General features: G+C 46.6%; 1 protein-coding gene across 1 annotated transcript; it reads left to right on the forward strand.

Moving 5' to 3' along the window:
* Positions 1–3,023: 3,023 nt before the first annotated feature.
* On the forward strand, positions 3,024–17,129 carry LOC308485358 (17-beta-hydroxysteroid dehydrogenase 13-like). The gene is made up of 7 exons (XM_081021178.1): positions 3,024–3,278; positions 12,326–12,433; positions 12,675–12,806; positions 14,390–14,496; positions 15,686–15,823; positions 16,577–16,693; positions 16,875–17,129. The coding sequence occupies exons 1-7, from the start codon at positions 3,069–3,071 to the stop codon at positions 16,963–16,965; spliced, it is 903 nt and encodes a 300-aa protein (XP_080877304.1). The 5' UTR covers positions 3,024–3,068; the 3' UTR covers positions 16,966–17,129.
* The last annotated feature ends 1,462 nt before the right edge of the window (positions 17,130–18,591 follow it).

The following is an 18,591-nucleotide window of genomic DNA, read 5'->3' on the forward strand; positions in this document are numbered from 1 at the left end:
GGTCCTTTCTCAAATTCATTTCCTCCACTGTGCAACAGGCTGCTCCCAAAACTGCAGCAGGTCAGAGAGCTTTAATGGGGGAGGGAGTCCTCTAGCAAGAATATATATATATATATATATATACACACAAACAAATTATTCCTACAAGGTTGTTCCTCCACCCATTTCATCTTCACAACAACCCTGTAAGGGAGGTTAAAAGGTAGCGACTATATTTCAAGTTTGGGAAAGAAACAAAAGACCTATTGGAAAAGAAAACCCCTTGGTGGATTTCACCAATAGAAGTTTTAACCATCAAAAAAGTCAACATGGAAGGGGAAAAAAGCTACTTATGAAGAACTAACCAAAAAGACAGATCATGGTATAAAACTCAAGCCGTATGAGGAGGTAGAGAGTTTATTTACAGGGTGGTTACAGTATCACCAAGTTAATGATTTACTAAAAGAAGATAAAAGGAAAAAGGGATTTGAGGATAAGAAATCTAAATTCAATATCGATCTTCTAGAAGGTAAAAATAAAGTACTATCAAAAACATACCATTTATTATTGGATTGGTATACGAAAGATGAAGAGATAAAGGAAGCCATGGTTAAATGGGCTATCGATTTTGGCCATAATATCGAGTTTGATGCGTGGCAAGAACTATGGAATGTAAACATGAAATTTACGGCTTGCACTGCCTTAAAGGAGAATTTGTGGAAAATGATCTACAGATGGCATCTAACGCCGGTAAAGCTAGCAAGGATGTATAGAACAAAAAATAAAAAATGTTGGAAGTGTGGAGAGGTGGAGGTGACCTCTACCATATGTGGTGGACCTGTAGTAAAGTGAAGGGCTTTTGGGAATTAATCTATAACGAACTTAAAAAAATCTTTAAATATACTTTTCCAAAAAGACCTGAAGCTTTTCTACTGGGATTGATTGGAAAGGAAATTGAAAAAAAAATAAAAACCTCTTTCTATATGCCATGACAGCAGCCAGAAATATGTTAGCTCAGAATTGGAAAACAGACATAATAATGAATATAATGAACTGGCAGGTTAAAATGATGGACTACGCAGAACTGGCCAGACTATCAGTAAAATTAAGAGATCAGGACAAGCAGAAGTTTCAAGAAAATTGGAGTAAATATTTGATGTATATAAGAAACAATTGTAAATCTTTGAAGACACTGGTAGGGTTGGAATAACTCTTACAGCGTGTAGTTGATAATATGATATATAAAGTACGTGACATTAGAATTTTATTTGATACTTACCAAAGAAATGGAGGGAACTCAGAGGCATGATAGAGCCTAAGTTAAATATGTAACCTATATATGTGTATTTATGAATGTATGTATGTTTGCTGAAAATCAATCAAAACTTAATTTGCAAAAAAAAAAAAAAAAAAGGTAGCGACTACCCCAGGGGGAGAACCATCTATGGTGCCTTCAGCTCCCTGGAGGACAAAGAAACACTTTCATGTGCTTTCCTTTGGACCTTTGAGCTTCTCTGTACAGTAAGCTGAGCCACTGCCACAATACTTTGTTTCTTCAGTAACCTGCAAGAAAGTGGCACACATACATACATGCTGATCTCGGTTTATATATTAAGCCATGTGGTAAGGGTGTAAAAAAAGTCCAATGCATTAGGTAATTTTCAAAGTAATTTGTATGTTGAAAAGTGCTGCAGAACTGCAAATATTTCTGCAACCTTTGAAATGACATTGTTAAAAAGGGTTTTTTAAAAACAACAACTGTGGCATCGCGAACACAAGTGAGTGAAAGTGAGGCAAATATAGAGAGGATTTCTGCCTCTGTAGACCAAGGTTCAGTCACTATTTCTCAGCCTAGCCTACTTCACAGCATTGTTGTGAGAGGAAATTGAGGAAAGGAAGAGCCATGTATGGTGCCCTGAGCACAAATGAGGCTGCATTTTGTTACCGGAAAAATCCGAGGGCTCCCTTGGACAAAAACAAAGACACCAACCAGGATAACTTGGAGCAAAACAGCAGCCTGTAGGCTTGGCCTTTATTGAACTGTTGCAACAGGGTGTTCCCCTCACTTGCGAGAGAGAGGAAAGACCCAGAAAGATGGTGTGCAAGACCTTATAAAAACTTTTGAAATTCCCATCCTCTAGGTCAAGCCCACCCCCAGAAACATCATGCATACATTACAGAAAGGAGGGGTTGAGGGAGGAGTTGTGGTGGTAACCTGAGTGTCCTGTCACCTGGCTGGTTCCTCCTTTCCCCCTCCCCATGAGTCATTTTCTGAAGACAAAAGGTAGTCGCAGTTTCCTGCCCCCTGAGGGAAGATCTGATCATTGTCCTTTGTTCCAGTCCATGCAGAATCCACTCCCATATGCAAGTTCTTTGTGATCTTGATTGTCTTCTGTCTAGGACCATCAGGGTTGGCATAGCAACTGGGCAGGGCTCCTGTGGATGTGCTGGGATGTTCAAGGGATTATGGCTGGCCTGTATCAAACCTTCGCCATTTTGTAGTCCTTCCTTCATGGAGTAAAATAAAAGTGGAACAGTGCAAATCCGATGTATGGTTGATTTTCTATGAATTTATAACAGAAGCGTAGCGTATGTAGTGTGTGAGTGTGTGTGAAGTTTGTACAAACTGAATGATGGGGGGGGTTTCCTACTACAATTTTAATGTTGTATTTTAATCTTGTTTTTAAGTTGTATTTTAATCAATTGTTTTTTATCCCTGGTGTTAGCCGCCCTGAGCTCGGTCTTGGCTGGGGAGGGCGGGGTATAAATAATTTTTTTTATTATTATTACTACTCAACTAAATATAAAACCCACAAACAACTAAGATCTGTGACCATCTGCAATCTAGTTTCACGAACAGGTTTGCTTACAATAGTGTGCAATATATAATCACACAGGTTAATTGCTAATATAGAAATTGCATCCTTCTAAGCAACTGGGTGTGGTTCCCCCCCCCCTTGTTCATCACTATTAAACACACACACACACACACACACACACACACACACAACTTAGTAAATGAATAGCCTGTTGTATTACAAAGTCCTTCCAGCTGTCAGCTAAGTCACAGACGACGACGAGGAATTAAAATGAATCTCATACTGGAACTCCTGCGGCTCGTAGGCATTATAATCTATTCGTACCTGGAAGCTTGTGTGAAACTTGTTATTCCTGCGAAAAGAAAATCTGTCAGTGGTGAGATTGTGCTTATCACTGGAGCGGGACACGGCATCGGAAGACTCACTGCCTATGAATTTGCCAAACGGCAGAGCAAACTGGTGCTCTGGGATCTAAACAAGGTACAAAATAGCTCCCCCTTTGAAACCCTATAACAATTGGGAATGGTAAATGCTGGTGTGTGGAAATAATGGCTAGCAGGCTTCCTGGGTTCTTAGAATCATTTGCAGTCAGTCCTACTCATGTTGTCCTGGAAAGAAACCCCATTGACTTAAGTGGGATGTACTGTGCTCCTTCATTAAGTCCATTTGCCCTTCTGCGGCAGGCAGGCGGATTTGCGGGCAGGCCACGGGGATGCTCCCAGGATTGGTGTATGGCAGCCTGGATCATTCCCTGCCACCCTTTTGACACGTAAGGGTATCCTGTTAAAAGGATCCGGAAGGGATGGCTCCTTTCTGACGCCCAGATGGGGGCTAGGGCCTTTCCACTCCTCTGAAGGGAACCACGTGGGGGATGCCCTGATCTGACATGGGTCATAGGTTGGCTTCACTCTTGGAGATACTTCCAGCACAGTGGCGTAGCGTGGGGGGTGCAGGGGGGGCCTGCCACACCGGGCGCAACATCTGGGGGTTAGGGTTAGGGGGCGCAAATCCACGGGTTAGGGGGCGCAAATTACTTGCCTTGCCCCGGTTGCTGACAACCCACGCTACACCACTGTTCCAGCAGATGGGCTGGAGTGATATTTGCGGTGACTTACCTCAATGCCTATGGCCTAAACTTACACATCTGTAACCAACAAAGTTGTGGCCCTATTTAATCCCATAAAACTAAACACTGTGTACTGTCTAGTTATTTATCCTTCCAGGAACGAGGCAGCCACAGGGCCTTGGCACGAAAATATGCCTAGGGCTGCACTCCGTGTTTGCTTATAATGGTAGCTTCTGATCTTTGTATGGGAAGATGGAGTAAAATCTACAATGGCAGCTCTCAATACTCTTTTGCAGCATTGGGCAGATTATTGTTGTTGTTTTGTTCTTATTTATTGAATTTACATACCGCCCTAGACCTAGAGGTCTCAGGGCATTTCACAGAAAAGATCAACATAAAAACCACAATATGTATCAGAATAAAAACAACAACCCAATAACACACACACACACACACACACACACACACCCATCCAAAAAAGAGCCACATTTTAAAAGGGCATAGGATGTCAATCAGATCAACCAAACCTCTGGTTAAAAAGGAATGTTTTTGCCTGGTGCCTAAAGGTGTATAATGAAGTCACCTGGTGAACTTCCCTGAGGAGAGCATTCCACAGACGGGGAGCTACTGCAGAGAAGGCCCCGTTCTCATGTTGCCACCCTCCGGACCTCTTGAGGAGGAGGCACATGAAGAAGGGCCTCAGAAGAAGATCTCGGGGTCTGGATAGATTCATATGGAAAGAGGTGGTCCTTGCAGTATTGTGGTCCTGTGATATTTCTTCGTAGGTCAACCATGCATCAGACACCTCCCTTTCTTTAACAAGAAGCACTGTGGGAAATAGATGATTTAAAAAGGCAAGTTGGAAGTTGGGCCACTTTTTCTTTTATGCCTTAAAATGGTTTGGATTTATGTTCACTATAAAGTTTCTGACTCTGCGGATGCAGTGCTGGCAACAAAGCCCTCATTCTCATTAGTAAAAAGGTTTGAAGGTGAAATATTTGAATACTACCCCCTTGTCAATTGTCAGACATGTTTTGAATAGAGTGAGAGGGGGAGATAATCAGAGTTGTGTAGCTGGGTTTTCTCCTATTGCAGATGACAGATAGGATATAAACACTACAAGTAAATAAATAAAATAAAGCTACACACTTGCCCCAGGCTGGTCTAGTTAGGCATGAGTGAGTATTTAAGTTCACTCCAAAATTGAGACTAAATGTCCATATCTGAAGTAACATGCTCAGATCAGAATGTTGATATGTGGGAGTGTATAGTTTGTTAAAAGGTTGAGGTAGAGATGTTAGAGAATTCTGCCAGAACCGGAAACAAAACTGACAGGAATGGAAATAATGCAACTGAATACAAGTAGGATTTGCTACCATTGTAGGGGGCTTAGGTCCATGAGCATTACATAACTAGTTACATTAGTTTCTGCACTGTTTTTGATGTTTCCCTTCTATTGCAACACATTGAATTTAACAGCATAATTACATACCCTCCAACATTTCTCCAATGAAAATAGGGACATCCCATTCCATGTTGATAATTTTACTATTTATACCCCACACATCTTACTTGAGGTGGCCCAGCCACTCTGGGCAGCTTCCAACATATGTAAAAACATAATTAAACATTAAAAAAAAAACCCTTCCCTATACAGGATTACCCAGCCTTTCTCAACCTTGGGCCGCCAGATGTTGTTGGACTACAACTCCCATCATCCCTGACTGCTGGTCCTTCTAGCTAGGGATGATGGGAGTTGTAGTCCAACAACATCTGGGGACCAAGGTTGAGAAAGGCTGCTTCAGACAGCTCAGGGATTGGACACCTCCATACCCTCCAACAATTATCCAATGAAAAGAGGAACATCCTAAGGAAAAGCGGGACATTTGGGGATCAAATCAGAAACCGGGACAGCTTCTCTAAATCAGGGACATCCCTGGAAAATAAGGACACTTGGAGGGTCTGTAATTAACTGTTCGTTTCGGCCATAGCGGATAGCAAGATGAGTAATGTAGCAAAAGCCGAACTGTACAGAAATGGAAACAGCACTGATTGCAACAAACACAGGCTGAGATGCCTCCTTACATCCCTAGTTTGTTCATTTGTTCCTTCATTTTCTGGGTGCTTTATAAAATTCAGTGCTTGCCATGCTTGCTGAAAAATTTTGAATAAATATCCTTTGGCAGTAGCAGTACATTACAACATGCCGTCTCTTACTGAGTAATTGTAAAAGAAGAGGAAAAGATGGTTGCCCCCATGGACTAGGTGCCTGAGGGCAGCCATCTTCTTCCTCACACACACAGTATCCCAGAGTGTACTCTAGAGGCACCATTTCACATCAGTGGCACTCCTCGAGGTTACTTGGTGATGGTGACCGCACTGCAAGAATGGCTGGTACCTGACATTTTAACTTCCCACAGTGTCCCGGAGCACCAGACATGGTGTTACTGTGGGGCATTGTGGGAAACTAAAATGGAGGCTTGACAGACCCAGGTGCCTGGCAAGAGGCTGTGCCTATCTCTGCTATCCATGTGGGGATGGCCCATCCAAATGGAGCCCATTTCTATGTGCATCAGCCAAAACTCTAATCCGAAAACTGAGTGATCAATTCCTGGGTTTTATCGGAGTGGTCAAGCTATCCCCACTTGGAGGACAGAGACAGGGCCAGTATACCAGCCCCTGCCATAGGTCTAGGTGGACCTGTGATGTAGTGCAGTATACAAATATAATAATAATAATAATAATAATAATAATAATATGCAAAAGATGGAAGGAGCCAGGTGTGATTTTTGTACTCTACGGCTAGTGGCAATGTGGGAGACCTCTAAGCTCAGATTTGCATGGATGAAGTGTGGTTACTTGATACTAAAGGGAAAGCACTCTGAATATGCTCATCTCTTTGCTATGTTGTGTATTCTGAGGTTGTGTATTTGGATAGAGTCTTGGGCTAAGACCCTGCTCTTAATAAACCAGAGGTGAGGAACCTGTGCCCCTCACAGCTGCCGTTGGACTCCAGTTCCTATCATCCCCAGATAGCTTGGCCAATGGCCAGGAATGATGGGAGTTGTTGATGTGGAAGGCCACAGGTTTCCTGGCCCCGTTTTAAACCTTTCCCTTCTGTGTATAGTTAACTTATGTAGTATTCCGTATATACCACCTTCCGTCTGTGATGACGTATCAGGGGTCAGCAAACCTTATCAGCAGGGGGCCGGTCCACTGTCCCTCAGACCTTGGGGGGGGGGGGTCAGACTATATTTTGAAGGGGAGGGATGAATGAATTCCTATGCCCCATAAATAACCCAGAGATGCATTTTAAATAAAAAGACACATGTAAAAACACACTGATTTCCAGACTGTTGGCAGGTCGGATTTAGAAGGCGATTCGGCCAGATCCGGGCCCCGGGCCTTAGTTTGCCTACCCATGGCGTACATGATTTTGCCCCTGAAAGGCAGTGACTGGCCCAAGGTCATCTCATGGTGAAATATACTCAGAGTCGCAAAGTGATTTCATGCTCTTTATTCAGCTCATAGTGGTGAGGAGGAATGAATGAATGTCCCCTCACAGTATCTGCTTTATATACATTATTTACACAATGGGCTGCACATGATTGGCTAATTCTGGAATTCTACTGTAAGCCAATCAGGTTGTGGATTCACTTCTATCTGGAGCAGGATTGGGTGGTTCCTGCCAACCAATCATACTGCTGCATTGTTCTAGGACCAATCAGACTGCTGCATTCTGAATCCTATTGTTCTAGGACCAATCAGACTGCTACAGTTTGGATCCTATTCAACTCAGTACATAACACCCCTCCCCTCTAAGTTCCAGTCCTGCCCGGGAGGTCGCATTCATAGTCCTCAAGGTATGCCGGCGGCCTACGTGTGCGTTGTGGCCTGGGGTGTTCCCTGGTCCGGGCTCCGGGTTCTGGCTCGTGTTCCAAGGATGCTGGCTGTGATGCGGCTGTTTGGTCTGGTGCAACCGGCTCGCTCAGTCGTGGTTCTGGTTCCGGTGTCCTTTCGGCCTCACGGGTCCTCTCTGTATTTACTGATTCTGCCTCTCCTGCTGGCCCCTCCTGCTCTATGGGCCTCACTGCCCCGCTGTTCCCTTGGGACTCCTCTGACCTGTCCTCCTCCTGGTTTTCTCCCGGGAATCGTCGCCGTATCTGGTCGCAGTGGCGGCGCCAGCATTGCCCCCCATCCGTTAGCACCTCGTACGACACGGGGCCAGTGACCCTGGTGATTGTGGCGGGTACCCATGCTGGGCCTGCCCCAAAATTCTTTGCGTACACTGGGTCCTGGGCCTCGAAGGTCCGGGGGTTCCTGCCTTCCCCCACCACTACCTCATCCTGAGCTCTATCGGGGTGAAGGCGGTCCAATCTGATTGCAAGGCGCCGACCCATTAGTAGTTCAGCGGGGCTCCGGCCAGTCGTTGAGCTGGGGGTGCTGTGCTGTGCTAGAAGGAATGTGGCAAGGCGGTACTCCCAGTCCCCTTGCGTCATGCGGCGAAGGGTGTCCTTGGTGGTCCGCACCATGCGTTCTGCTTGGCCATTGGTGGCAGGGTGGAACGGCGCCGAACGGATGTGGCGGATGGCGTTCTGCGCTGTGAAGGTTTGGAATTCTCCTGACGTAAATGCAGTCCCGTTGTCTGAGACGAGAGTGTCAGGGAGCCCGTGGGTTGCAAACAGCCTGCGTAGTACCCGGATGGCTGCGGACGTGGAAGTGGACGGTACCAGTGCGACTTCCAGCCATTTGGTGTAGGAGTCCACCACTATGAAGAATGTTTTCCCCTGAAAGGGGCCAGCGAAATCCACATGCAGGCGTGACCATGGTGCTCGGGCGGACTCCCAGGACTGGACTGGGGCCCTTGGGGGATCTGGGCGGGATTCTTGGCAGGCCTGGCAGTGTTTGACCCAGGCCTCTATCTCTCCATCGATCCCCGGCCACCACACATAACTCCTGGCAAGGGCCTTCATTCTTACTACCCCTGGATGTGTCTCGTGTAGGGCTGTGAGGACCCTTTTGCAGAGGGGCTGGGGAACAACGACTCTGCTTCCCCATAACAGGCACCCCTTGTGGGCCGACAGTTCATGTTTGCGGGTTGTGTAGCCGGCGAATTCTGGCCCGGGGCTGCTGCTGGGCCATCCCCTCCACACCCAGTCCAGGACCCGGGAGATGACCCTATCTTTCTTGGAATGGTGTGCAACTTCTTGTGCCTGAATGGGGCGGTCGGGAAGCAGCTCCAGGCTCATAACCTCTTGTGCAGGTGCTGGGTCAGGGCCTGTTTCCGGTAGTGGTAGCCTGCTGAGGGCGTCCGCATGGCCCATCGCCTTCCCAGGTCGGTGAATCAGTGCATACTGGTAGCTGGCAAGGAAAATTGACCACCTGAGGACGCGAGGAGACAGCACTTGGGGGGTCTGCTTTTCGGGGGCAAACAAGCCAAGCAACGGCTTGTGGTCAGTCACCACGGTGAAGGGCCGCCCGTACAAGAAATCATGGAATTTTTTTACTCCCTTTACGATTGCCAGACCCTCCTTGTCGATTTGCGAGTAGTTCCGCTCGGTTGTGTTGAGTGTCTGGGAAAAGTACGCCACCGGTACCTCTCTTCCATCCGGGAGTTGGTGCCCCAGGACAGCTCCAATGCCATAGGGTGAGGCGTCGCATGCTAGCACCACCGGCAGCCTCTCGTCGAAGTGTGCCAAGACCGAGTTTGAGACAAGCAAGTCCTTGACTGCCTGGAATGCGGCCTCCTGGCGCTGGCCCCACACCCAAGGGGCCCGCTTGTCCAGGAGTCTGTGTAGGGGCTCCGCTACCGCCGCCTTGTGGGGAAGGAAGGAATGGTAAAAGTTCAATAGTCCCAAGAAGGCCTGAAGTTCAGTCTTGCTCTTGGGCGCTGGGGCATCACAAATGGCCCGTACCTTGTCCCCAGTCGGGTGGACCCCTTCTGCGTCCACCATAAATCCCAGAAAGTCCACCTGAGGCACTCCTAGTAGACATTTTTCCCGCTTCACCTTGAGACCCGCCGTCTGGAAACGGTGCAGAACGGTGCGGAGGCGGTCCTCAAACTCCTCTGGTGTGGGGCCGGCAATCAACACATCATCGAAGAAGGGGGTGACGCCAGGAATCCCTTTAAGGAGAGAGTCCATTATATTCTGGAATATGCCTGGTGCCACGCTGACACCGAATTGCAGCCGCTTTACCCTGAACGCTCCTCTGTGCGTCACAATCGTCTGTGCCTCTGCTGTGGCCTCATCTACTGGCAGCTGTTGATATGCTTGGGCCAAGTCCAGCTTGCCAAAAATTTTCGACCCAGCCAGGGTGGCAAGGACATGGCTGACCACTGGCACTGGGTATGCGTGGGCCGTGAGGGCCTTGTTTATGGTACATTTGTAGTCTGCGCAGATGCGGACCGAACCATTAGGCTTGACGGGTGTGACGATTGGGGTTTCCCAGGGAGCATTAGGCACCGGCTCCAGCACTCCTTGCTCTACGAGTCGGTCCAATTCCTCGTCTATACGGGGTTTCAAGGCGAACGGGACCCGGCGGGCCTTGAGCCTGACCGGTCGTACTGCGGGGTCAAGCTGTAGCGCAATGGGGGGGCCCGTATACTGTCCCAATTTCCCATCGAAAACCCCTGGAAATTCCTTGCATATGGCGTCCACGTCCACTTGTAAGCTAGTGTGGTTCACCCCGGTGACAGCTAGCCCCAGTGGTCCAAACCATGCCAATCCCAGTAAGCTAATGTAGGGGCCCTTGACCACAAGCAAGTCCAGTTGCCGCGTCCGCCCTCGGTATTGCACCCTGAAGGTCCCCACCCCCATTGTGGGGACCTTACGTTTCTGGAAGTCCCGGAGGGTGAATGGGGCCGGCCTGAGTTTGGGACCCCCAGTGGGACACAGTTTCCTTAAGGTCCTTGCCGAGATTATGGATAGAGTTGAACCCGTGTCAAGCTCCATGCGGCATGGGGCCCCCTCTATCTGTACCTCTACATAAATTTTCTCTACGTTGGGGTGGGGCAACTGGTATACCTGGAAGTCCGTGAGCTCCGTCGAGTTGCCTTGGTGCGTTGGGCCCCGGGACCTGGGGCTCTTGGATTGGTCATCTGATGCCTGGTGTCGGGTGGGCCGAGCCCGACACACCCGGGCGATGTGTCCCGATTTTCTGCACTGCCTGCACTCTGCGTTGCGGAAACGGCAGGTCCTCCTCTCGTGACTCTCCCCGCAGCTTGCGCAGTTCCCTCCTTCTCGTCGAGGCAGCTGTGGTCTGTGCGCTGCTTGAGTGCGCTGCTGTACTCGGTGCACCTCCTCCCTGTCGGATCCTGAGTCGTCGGTGAGGTCTTCATGGTGGACCCTCGGTTGGGATGGCAGGCTCGGCCGTGCCTCTTGGGTCGACCTCTCGGCAGCTTCTGTTGCCAGGGCCTCCTCCAGAGCGACCTGGAACGTTAGGTCCTTCTTAGCGTAGAGGCGCCGTTGCAGCTTCTCATCCTTCAGGCCACCGACGAGGCGGTCACGAAGCATGTTCTCCAGCTCTGAGAAGTTGCAGAACCGGGCGGCTTGGCGGAGAGAGGTCACAAACCCAGTTATGGTTTCCCCAGGGGCTTGCCGCTTTGCGTAGAAGGCATTTCGACGAGCCACCACTGAGGGCTGCGGCGAAAAGTGCCCCTTCAGCTGTTCCATTATTGTTTTGTATGGAACAGTAGCGACGTCTTCAGGCGCAAGGAGAGCCCGGGCGATTTCAAACGTCTCCTCTCCGCAGACGCTGAAGAATATCGCCCTCTTCTTGGCGTCTTCTTCGTCGGTGACCCCTTTGGCTTCTAGGAGGAAGGTGAAACGGGAGGCGTACGCTTCCCAGTCTCCAGATGCTGGGTTGAATGGCGAGAAGCTGCTGTTGGCTGCCATTCTGAGTTCCTTGTGCCCCGGAGCTGAAGCCTGGATACACGGTGCGAGGCAGCGGTGCGGCAGTTGGCGGTGCTGCGGTGCTGTGTGTGGCAGTCAGCTCAGCGGGATCCCACCTTCGTCGCCAGTGAAATATACTCAGAGTCGCAAAGTGATTTCATGCTCTTTATTCAGCTCATAGTGGTGAGGAGGAATGAATGAATGTCCCCTCACAGTATCTGCTTTATATACATTATTTACACAATGGGCTGCACATGATTGGCTAATTCTGGAATTCTACTGTAAGCCAATCAGGTTGTGGATTCACTTCTATCTGGAGCAGGATTGGGTGGTTCCTGCCAACCAATCATACTGCTGCATTGTTCTAGGACCAATCAGACTGCTGCATTCTGAATCCTATTGTTCTAGGACCAATCAGACTGCTACAGTTTGGATCCTATTCAACTCAGTACATAACACATGGGCTAAGTGGGCCTTTGAATTCTGGTCTCCCAGATCCTAGCTAGACACTCAGTTATGTACAGAATGCAAGGAAATGAGCCATTTTTCTCCCTTTCTGCGTGGCATAGCATGGCGTTGAGGAAACAGCTGAAGAGTGCAGAAAATTGGGAGCCACAGTTCATGCCTCTGTTGTGGACTGCAGCGTCAGAGAGGAAATCTACAGTGCTGCAGAGAAGGTGAGACCTGAAAGCGGCAACGTTTGTTTGTTTGTTTGTTTGTTTTTGTGTGTGCCCCCCCTTTCTCTCATCCCCCTCCCATTTATGTTATATCCAGCCTGAAGAGCTCTGGAGTACTCAAAGACTTCCTCACTATTTTGTGATATTTTGTTTAGTCCTATAATAAAGGTATTGCCTGCCTCTGGATTCTGTGACTGTAAATCTAATCCCGGCTGCTCTTCTCGTTTGTCACATTTTAAAGGTGAAAAGAGACATAGGAGATGTCAGTATTTTAGTGAATAATGCCGGTGTGGTAGCAACAGCAGATCTCCTTTCCACCCAGGACAAGCAAATACAGAAAACGTTTGAGGTCAACGTGCTCGCTCATCACTGGGTAAATATTGTTACGGTACTGCTAATTGGTGCTTTTTCTCTATTTAAAAAAAATGTTTAGGGGTCCTCTCATTGTCCTACTCATATTGAAATACTGCCCTTCAATGAGGCTGAACTTAGATTCACAAAATGTTTAAGGGTATGCGTACCTCTGCATCCCCCCTGATGTTGATAATAATAATAATAATAATAATAATAATAATAATAATAATAATTTGTTTATATCCCGCCCTCCCCGGCCAAAGCCGGGCTCAGAGCAGCGGCTAACAGCAAGTAAAAATAGTAGAGTGGACATAGAATCACACAGTCAATTAATTAAAAAACATTCTAAAATCAGTTCAGAATCAAATTAATGGCTAGAGTTCTATGAGGATTACAGAAGGAGAGAGGGGGTCAGACTGTGCCTTGGCCAAAGACCTGGTGGAACAGCTCCGTCTTGCAGGCCCTGTGGAAAGATGTCAAGTCCTGCAGGGCCCTAGTCTCTTGTGACAGAGCGTTCCACCAGATTGGGGCCACGGCTGAAAAAGCCCTGGCTCTGGTCGAGGCCAGCCTAATACATTAAAAAGTACTAATACACTGCTACAGTTATACCTGATAATCCAAACTAAACCATGACCAATGCACTTATATCATTTACATGCTAAATATTATGGTTGATACACACTTTGTCATAATTTAAGCTGATTTCCAGGGGGGGTGGGAATCTATTCATTTGGAGGCCGCTACTGAACTGGTCGTCAAAATCATCAAGTTACACCCCTTTTCCCAAAAGCAAACATATTTTCAAAAGCAAACTGTTTAAGGGGGGGATGACTGTCTCCTCCACCCCAAAAACCCTAGGCAGAAAATGCCTTGCAAGCAGGGCATGCAAGGAAGTAGCCATTGCCTGGATTCAAAATTCATTCTTCATAGACAGTTGGGATAGCTCAGCTGGTAGAGCACGAGACTCTTGATCTGAAGGTCTTTTCCAACTCTACAGTTCTATGATTCTATAAAGACCTTGGGCGGTCAGCGTAGCTCCTTTTTGGTCCTCATCACCCCTGATGTTAATGTCATAGAGCATCTCCAGCAAAGTGAATGAAGATGCTTCCTTCCTTTTCTTGCCATGTCAGATCCGTAGCATCTGATGGTGGCATGCTACTGCGGGCCAGCCCCAATGGGGAAGTTCTGTTTGAGGCACTCCATGTGACAAGGGTGCAGAAACTCACCGTGGGCAAATGGTTGTGGATGAGCTTCCTCCTAGCTTAGAAACTGGGGCAGCTGATGGGGTGTGGGAGTAAACCTGAACAGGTTTGTTTGTGGACGGAGTGAGCGAACTCATCTTCCAAGCAAGACATGGAACTCTAGGTAAAGTGTGGATGTGGTTCATGAACTCGCATCCAGCGTGATTACGGTGTATTTGTGGGTTGGGGAGGCGTTGAAATATTTGTTTGATTTCTGTTGCATTTTTATTGACTATTTCACTTGTGATAATATGCTCTTTAGGCCAAAAAGCAGCATATAAACAAACAGTAATATAGCAAAAGGAAATACTAGATATGTGGGAATCTAACATTGTCTTCCCCCGTCTTTTCAAACTTCAAGACAACAAAAGCATTCCTGCCAGCAATGATGGCAAAGAACCATGGCCATATTGTCACTGTTGCATCAGCTGGTGGGCATCTGACAGTCCCTTTTCTGGTGTCTTATTGGTAAGTGTAATAGAAACATTTCTGTTCATACCAAATAATGCTCCAATTAGTCTAGAATAAAATTGTTATGTCTTCAGTGGTCTGTGTTTGCCTGAGCTTGAGTCTGGGCTAAGGATTCTCAGCTCCTGTGTTCTGATTCGATACATGATATCCAATCACAGGACATTTCAGGATTTGGGCCTCTGCCATTGGCCCTTAAACTCTGACTTATGATTCGCAGCTTGGAAGTTTAGACTGCCAATCACGTTGGGAGTGGGAGTGGCCCAGGCCTTCAGATATGTATATAAGCAGTTGCTTTGCCCCTGTTGTCCAGTTCTGTAGTTCAATAAAGGTTCTTGCTGTTATCACTATGTCTTTCTTTGTGGGTGATATCCAACAAAGGCATATTCAGGGTAAACCCACGGAAATCAGTTTAAGAGTTGTGAAGAACTTTGGTCAATTATAAGTGATTTATTTTCTGTAAGTTTGTTACTAATTCTCTAGTATTATCTGTCTTAGCAATTCATTGATAGCGGCTATATTTTGAAAGCTTGCATGTTTCACATACATTGGGTAATGTATATCAATCTGATACTGGGTCAAGTTCATGGTGTTAGTACTAATAGATAAGGTCCTTTACAGCTCAGGACTGGGTTAGCTGAGAGACTCCCTTATCCCTTACACACCCAATCGATGTCTGTGGGAACATTTCTCTGGCAAGTTCCAAAGATCTCCACTGTAGCAGGGCTTTTAGTGTGACTGCCCCTGTTCTGTGGAATAGTATTCCTGTTGAGATGTCACAGGCATTGAGATATTCCTACATTGCAGCGGGGCTGGACTAGATGACACTTGGGATCCCTTAAAACTCTTTGATTCTAGGCACCCACAACTGGATACATTTTTCTTCTGTACAGTACAGAACACTGATCCAAATCCCTACTCAGAAGTCAGTCCCACTGAATTCAATGGGGTTTCTTGTCAAAAAGTATTTTCAGGACTTTCCCAGGTGGACAAATATCTCTTTGCTACGAGTGTCATTTTTTTAGAAGTTGTATTAAATGTATCAGCTTTTTTGTGTGTGTGCTATTAACTGTTTTTTTCTGCTTTCATTGTACAACATCTTGAAATGGTTGTGTAGATTGTGATTATTATTAATAATAATAGCTAAGAAATGATTTCAAAGATCTCCCAAATCTCCTCTTCCCCTTAGCTCAAGCAAGTTTGCTGCTGTTGGGTTTCACAAAAGTCTGACTCAAGAATTGTCCGCTTTGGGAAAGGATGGGATAAAAACTTCATGCCTTTGTCCAGTGTTTATTAACACTGGCTTTATTAAAAATCCAAGATCAAGGTAAGTAATGAGAAGGCTCTTTTCCCTTTTTAAAAAATAAATCGCCTTTTGAAACAGCTGCTTCTGTTCCAGAAAAACATGTATAATAGTCCCCGGATTCATTGGAAAAAATCTGGTAACCATAGTCTACTGACATATCTGTTGGCTGAACAGCTTCTTAGTCTTCCACCACCACATGTAGTACAACTTCCTCTGTCTCAGACTGCGCTGACTCCCCCCACCCCTGGCTCCTGCCTCGCAGGTGGCATCAAACCCCATAAATTACTGGTTCCTTCTCCTAGATCACTTTCCTGGTCCCCTGCCTCTGCCCCACGCTCTTCAGGGTCCTGTCGGTCACTGACATCATGGGATTAATTTCATGGGCTAGCAACAAAGGAAACCATTACAGTGCTCCTCGGGTTACATACGCTTCAGGTTACATACGCTTCAGGTTACAGAACTCCACTCTTCTTCAGGTTAAGAACTTTGCTTCAGGATGAGAACAGAAATTGTGCTCCGGCAGCAGCGGGAGGCCCCATTAGCTAAAGTGGTGCTTCAGGTTAAAAACAGTTTCAGGTTAAGTACGGACCTCCGGAACGAATTAAGTACTTAAACTAAGGTACCACTGTAGACCTTTGGAGGAATTGCAGAGAGTTAACAACATTTAAGAAACATTCTGGCAATTATTATAACGATGTTGCTACAGCTAATCTCAAATTGCCCCGTGTCCATGTTTCTGGCAACATTTTAGTGAGTGTTTTCCTTTAACCGCAGGTTGTCGCCTATTCTGGAGCCTGATGTAGTTGCGAAGAAACTCATCAATGGAATTCTTTGCAATCAAAACATGATTTTCGTTCCTTCGTTTGTGAAATTCCGCCTGCTGCTGGAAAGGTATGTGGGGTGCACATAGGAAAGGAGCAATGAACTTCCGAGTTGTTATTTGGGTTAAAAACATGCCTTGTGGTCAAAACAACATCAGCAAAAAACAGGCAACCAAAGTCAAGTACCTGTATCTAAAAGAATTCTGAGCTTCTGTGACGGTTGTAACTTGATGCTTCTATTTTCTTTGCAGAATCTTACCCGAGCGTGCCTTGGTGGCTTTGAACAAGTTCACAAACGTAAAATTCAATGCAGTTGTTGGAAGCAAGGGGAAAGAACATTAGATTAAGAGATGCCTTCACTTGGGGTGTATATGAATCCATTATTCAGGTGTCTGATTAATGCCAGGCAATGGGCAAATTATGTAACACCTTGTCTGTAACCTGCAGATGGAATCCCCTGAACTTCCCATCCCAAATATATTAAAAGCACAGTATCTTGGCGTGTATATTGCTTCTTGGTATGTTGCAATCACGTACTTTCTTCCATTCTTTACGTTTATATGCCACCTTACGGGAGCAGCTCATCCATTAAGGCAGAGATGCAGCGAGGCAGCCCTAGAAGCTTCTTGCTGCTTTCGAGGAGGAAGAGCGATGAGCTGGTAGCAAGTTTGTGACTGTGTGGGTGTACTGGCAGAGCCAGTTCCACTGGCAGTGTGCCTGTGCAGCTCCCCCTTGCAGTTCCCTTGCCTCTCTTCCTTTTTAGTAAGCAGCAGCAACACCACAGCCATACAATCATAGAATTATAGAATTGTAGAGGACCCTGATGCTGGGAAAGATGGAGACCCTGATGCTGGGAAAGATGGAGGGCACAAGGAGATGCTGGGAAAGATGGAGGGCACAAGGAGATGCTGGGAAAGATGGAGGGCACAAGGAGAAGGGGACGACAGAGGGCGAGATGGTTGGATAGTGTTCTCAAAGCTACCAGCATGAGTTTGACCAAACTGCGGGAGGCAGTGGAAGACAGGAGTGCCTGGCGTGCTCTGGTCCATGGGGTCACGAAGAGTTGGACACGACTAAACAACAAGAGGACCCTGAGGATCATCTAGTCCAACCCGCTGCAATGCAGCTGTCCTACACAGGGATCGAACCTGCAACCTTGGCATTACCAGCACCAGCTGAGCTATCCAGGCTTTGCTATTGCCATGTCTCCACAAGGGCTGGGCGATATATCAATATATCATCCAAAACTGGTTGGAAATCCATATTGTGATACTGGTTTCATAATTTTTGACCTGGCAATATATTGTGAATCATGGTGTGTGTGTGTGTGTGTGTGTGTGTGTGTGTGTGTTTGTGGGTGTGTATACACTATGCAAAAATCACAATGTGGGGGAAACCGTGAGGCCAGCCAATGCCTCTACATAGCTCCATCCTTATTTCAGACATTGTGATATACAAGTCCATTGTGATGTTTAGCTGGTGATATATCATGATATTGAAAACTAGGTATCGCCCAGCCCTACTGTTCGACTCTACATAGTTCCGCCCTTATTTCACAAATCATGATATATCTGCAATTCAAATGTTTAGCCATAGAATTAATTAAGAAATGGCAGGGCAATATTAACTTGACATGCAAGTAGAAAGTATGATTCACTGATAACGGCAGTAATTACAGGGGCAATGACTGACGCCATGCTAATGGTAATACAGTGGCAAAGGTTGGTTTCGATGGGAGAGAAACATCCAGGAATGGGTAAAATCAGCCAGATACACTTCATGTAATCTGTTTGTAGGCACTCAGCAGGAAATACTAAATTACTTGCCATTGTGACATGCATTTTCCAGGCACAAAACAAAGGATCACATGAGTGAAAAAATGTGGGCACACATAAATATTCATGCTATTAATGTTGTTTGATCCTGATATTTCCTAGCATAGTTTGTAAAGTATGAAGGAGACATCCT

The sequence above is a fragment of the Podarcis pityusensis genome (assembly GCF_964106645.2).
Source record: "Podarcis pityusensis genome assembly, chromosome: 9".
NCBI lineage: Eukaryota > Metazoa > Chordata > Lepidosauria > Squamata > Lacertidae > Podarcis > Podarcis pityusensis.

What these genes read in the sequence shown, in the direction of transcription:
- LOC308485358 (XM_081021178.1), top strand. Translation starts at nt 3,069, where the DNA reads ATGAATCTCATACTGGAACTCCTGCGGCTCGTAGGCATTATAATCTAT. An exon ending in TGCTCTGGGATCTAAACAAG is followed by an intron (nt 3,279 to 12,325) that starts GTACAAAATAGC and finishes TGCGTGGCATAG; the next exon opens with CATGGCGTTGAGGAAACAGC. An exon ending in TCTACAGTGCTGCAGAGAAG is followed by an intron (nt 12,434 to 12,674) that starts GTGAGACCTGAA and finishes CACATTTTAAAG; the next exon opens with GTGAAAAGAGACATAGGAGA.